The sequence below is a fragment of the Penaeus monodon genome, chromosome 16 (assembly GCF_015228065.2).
Source record: "Penaeus monodon isolate SGIC_2016 chromosome 16, NSTDA_Pmon_1, whole genome shotgun sequence".
Classification (NCBI taxonomy): Eukaryota; Metazoa; Arthropoda; class Malacostraca; order Decapoda; family Penaeidae; genus Penaeus; species Penaeus monodon.
In genome coordinates, this window is record NC_051401.1 from 7,611,639 (window position 1) to 7,614,138 (window position 2,500).

Sequence of the window (2,500 nt, forward strand, 5' to 3'; positions counted from 1 at the left end):
CGATTGCTAATGCTCTTTTTTTTCTTTTCTTTTCTTTTCTTTCCATCCTTTTCTTACGTTCATTCTTTCATGCATTCATTCTTTTTTCCCTTCCTTTCCTCCTCCTTCCTTTATTCTTCTTTCCTTCATTCATTCCTTCTTCCTTTCATTTCTTTCCCATTTTCTTCCCCTCCTTCCTTCTTCTTTTTTTCCTTCCTTTCTTTCCGTCATCCATTCTTTCCTTCCTTCCCATTTTCTTCCCTTCCTCTCTTCCTTCCTTCCCATTTTCTTCCCTTCCTCTCTTCCTTCCTTCCTTCCTTCCTTCCTTCCTTCCTTCCTTCCTTCCTTCCTTCCTTCCTTCCTTCCTTCCTTCCTTCCTTCCTTCCTTCCCTTCCTTCCTTTCGCAAACTTCGAGAGGAGTTAAATTTACAATGTAGTGCCAGCAGTCGTGGAACTTCCCAAGCTGGCTATTTCGGCGTTAACTTCATCAAACTTACTCTGAAGTTCGGCTAGTTCTTTCGACAGTGCCTAAGGGATGCGAATGTTAAGCGAAGTTTTAATTGTTTTATGTCAAGGAAGTAAATGATTTGCATTATTATCGTCTCATCAGAGATGGATATGATAATCTTATCAAATGGAATACAAAAAAAAGTAGAAAAGTAGAATGCCTGTTAATTTTACTAAATAAACAGATAAGCGAAAGCAAAAATAGGATAATTTTGTTTTTTTCACTATAAGATTTTTTTTTACTAAAGAGTAAAAAAGTAGAATATCTGTTAATTTCACTAAATAAACAAAAATATGCAATTTTGTTTTGTTTTTGTTTTTTCACAATACGATTTTTTTTTTTTTTTTTCTTATTTACAAAATATCCTGACCTCAACATCCTTATCGCTGACTCCGGCGATAGGGTCAATCTGGGTTTGCACTTGCTTCACCTGTTGCTTGACCTGAAATGAAGAGGAAGTGATTATTAATATGTACAAAAATATATATTATATGTGTGTGGGTGGGTTAGTTGTGGTTGTGGGCGTGTATGTGTGTGAGTTTGTGTGCGTTTGTGTGGTTGTGTGTGTGTGTTGGGGGGGGGGGGTGAGTGTGGTATGTATATGTATGTGTGTGTGTGTATGTGTGTGTGTGTGTGTGTGTGTGTGTGTGTGTGAAAATTCTGACTAATCAAAATACAGATAAAGTAAAGTAATGATGTGCACCTGACCTTTTCGCACTCTCTCTCTCTCTCTCTCTCTCTCTCTCTCTCTCTCTCCTCTTCTCTCTCTCTCTCTCTCTCTCTCTCTCTCTCTCTCTCTCTCTCTCTCTCTCTCTCTCTCTCTCTCTCTCTTTCTATCTCTTTCTCTCTCTATCTCTTTCTCTCTCTCTATTCCTTCTCTCTCTCTCTCTCTCTCTCTCTCTCTCTCTCTCTCTCTCTCTCTCTCTCTCTCTTCTCTCTCTCTCTCTCTCTCTCTCTCTCTCAACCGGTGCTTTTCAAAGCTTGAATTCTTGAAATAATTCAAACTTTTATCAGGAAAAACAAAATCAGTGACTTTGAAGGTGCCAATTAAGGCTTCCCGAAAACTGTTCTGTGCTATCCCAGGAGTGGAGAAATAAGCCCTTTTTGCACTTTATTATCAGAATATATGGAATTTTTATTTTCTTCCTCTTTTTCCTTCTTTTTTTCTTTTTTTTGGCGTCCACTAGACTCGCAAAGTCAAGCGACCTCGTGTGATCAACCTACGCCACCAAATAAGCTTACTTATACTCAGGTCGACTGTAGATGTTGGAGGATACAAAATATCAAATCTAAGGTACGCCGATGATATAGTTTTGATTGCCAGCAGTATCACTGAACTACAACAGCTACTAGATAAAGTTAGAGAAGCAAGCAAAAAGGCTGGCTTGTTTCTTAATGCCAAGAAAACTAAGATCATGAAGATTCAAAGATAACCGGCAATGAACAATGATGAACAACAATGATAGTTGCGGAAAATGTGAAAAAGTTCACTTATCTTGGAGCTGTTTTAACTAATACATATGATGATTCACCGGAGATAAAAAGAAGAATTACCATTGCCAAAAACGCCACAGTTGCTCTCAATAACATCTGGAAAGACCGAAGCATTTACCTTACGGACAAAGCTGAGGTTATTGAACTCATTAGTTTTACCAATTGCATCATATGGCTCTGAGTGTTGGGTGCTGAAGAAGATAGACAAGAAAAAGATCAATAGTTTTGAAATGTGGTGTTACAGACGGAGTACTGCGTATTAACTGGACAGAGAAGAAAACGAATGATGAAGTGCTGAGAAAAATAAATTGTAAAGACCGACTGTTGGACATCTTGAACAAAAGGAAATTAAAGTTTATTGGTCATGTGATGAGAAGTAAAAGTATTGAGGAAAACTTGCTGACAGGGATGGTGATAGGATACAGAGGAAGAGGCAAACCGAAGACAAGACTGAGCGACAACATCAAAGATATTTGCGGGTTGTCGATGGTACAAGTGGAAAGAAAGGCGCAGGATCGA

General features: G+C 38.4%; 1 protein-coding gene across 1 annotated transcript in view; it reads right to left on the reverse strand.

The window, feature by feature from the left end:
- Window positions 1–361: 361 nt before the first annotated feature.
- Window positions 362–2,500, reverse strand: part of LOC119582478 — an 11,708-nt gene continuing 9,569 nt past the window's right edge. Inside the window, exons 4-5 of the mRNA XM_037930757.1 lie at window positions 858–929; window positions 362–507 (exon numbers count right to left, since the gene is read on the reverse strand). Coding sequence (XP_037786685.1) covers window positions 406–507; window positions 858–929 — 174 coding nt within the window. The 3' untranslated portion in view covers window positions 362–405. The remainder of the gene's footprint in view (window positions 508–857; window positions 930–2,500) is intronic.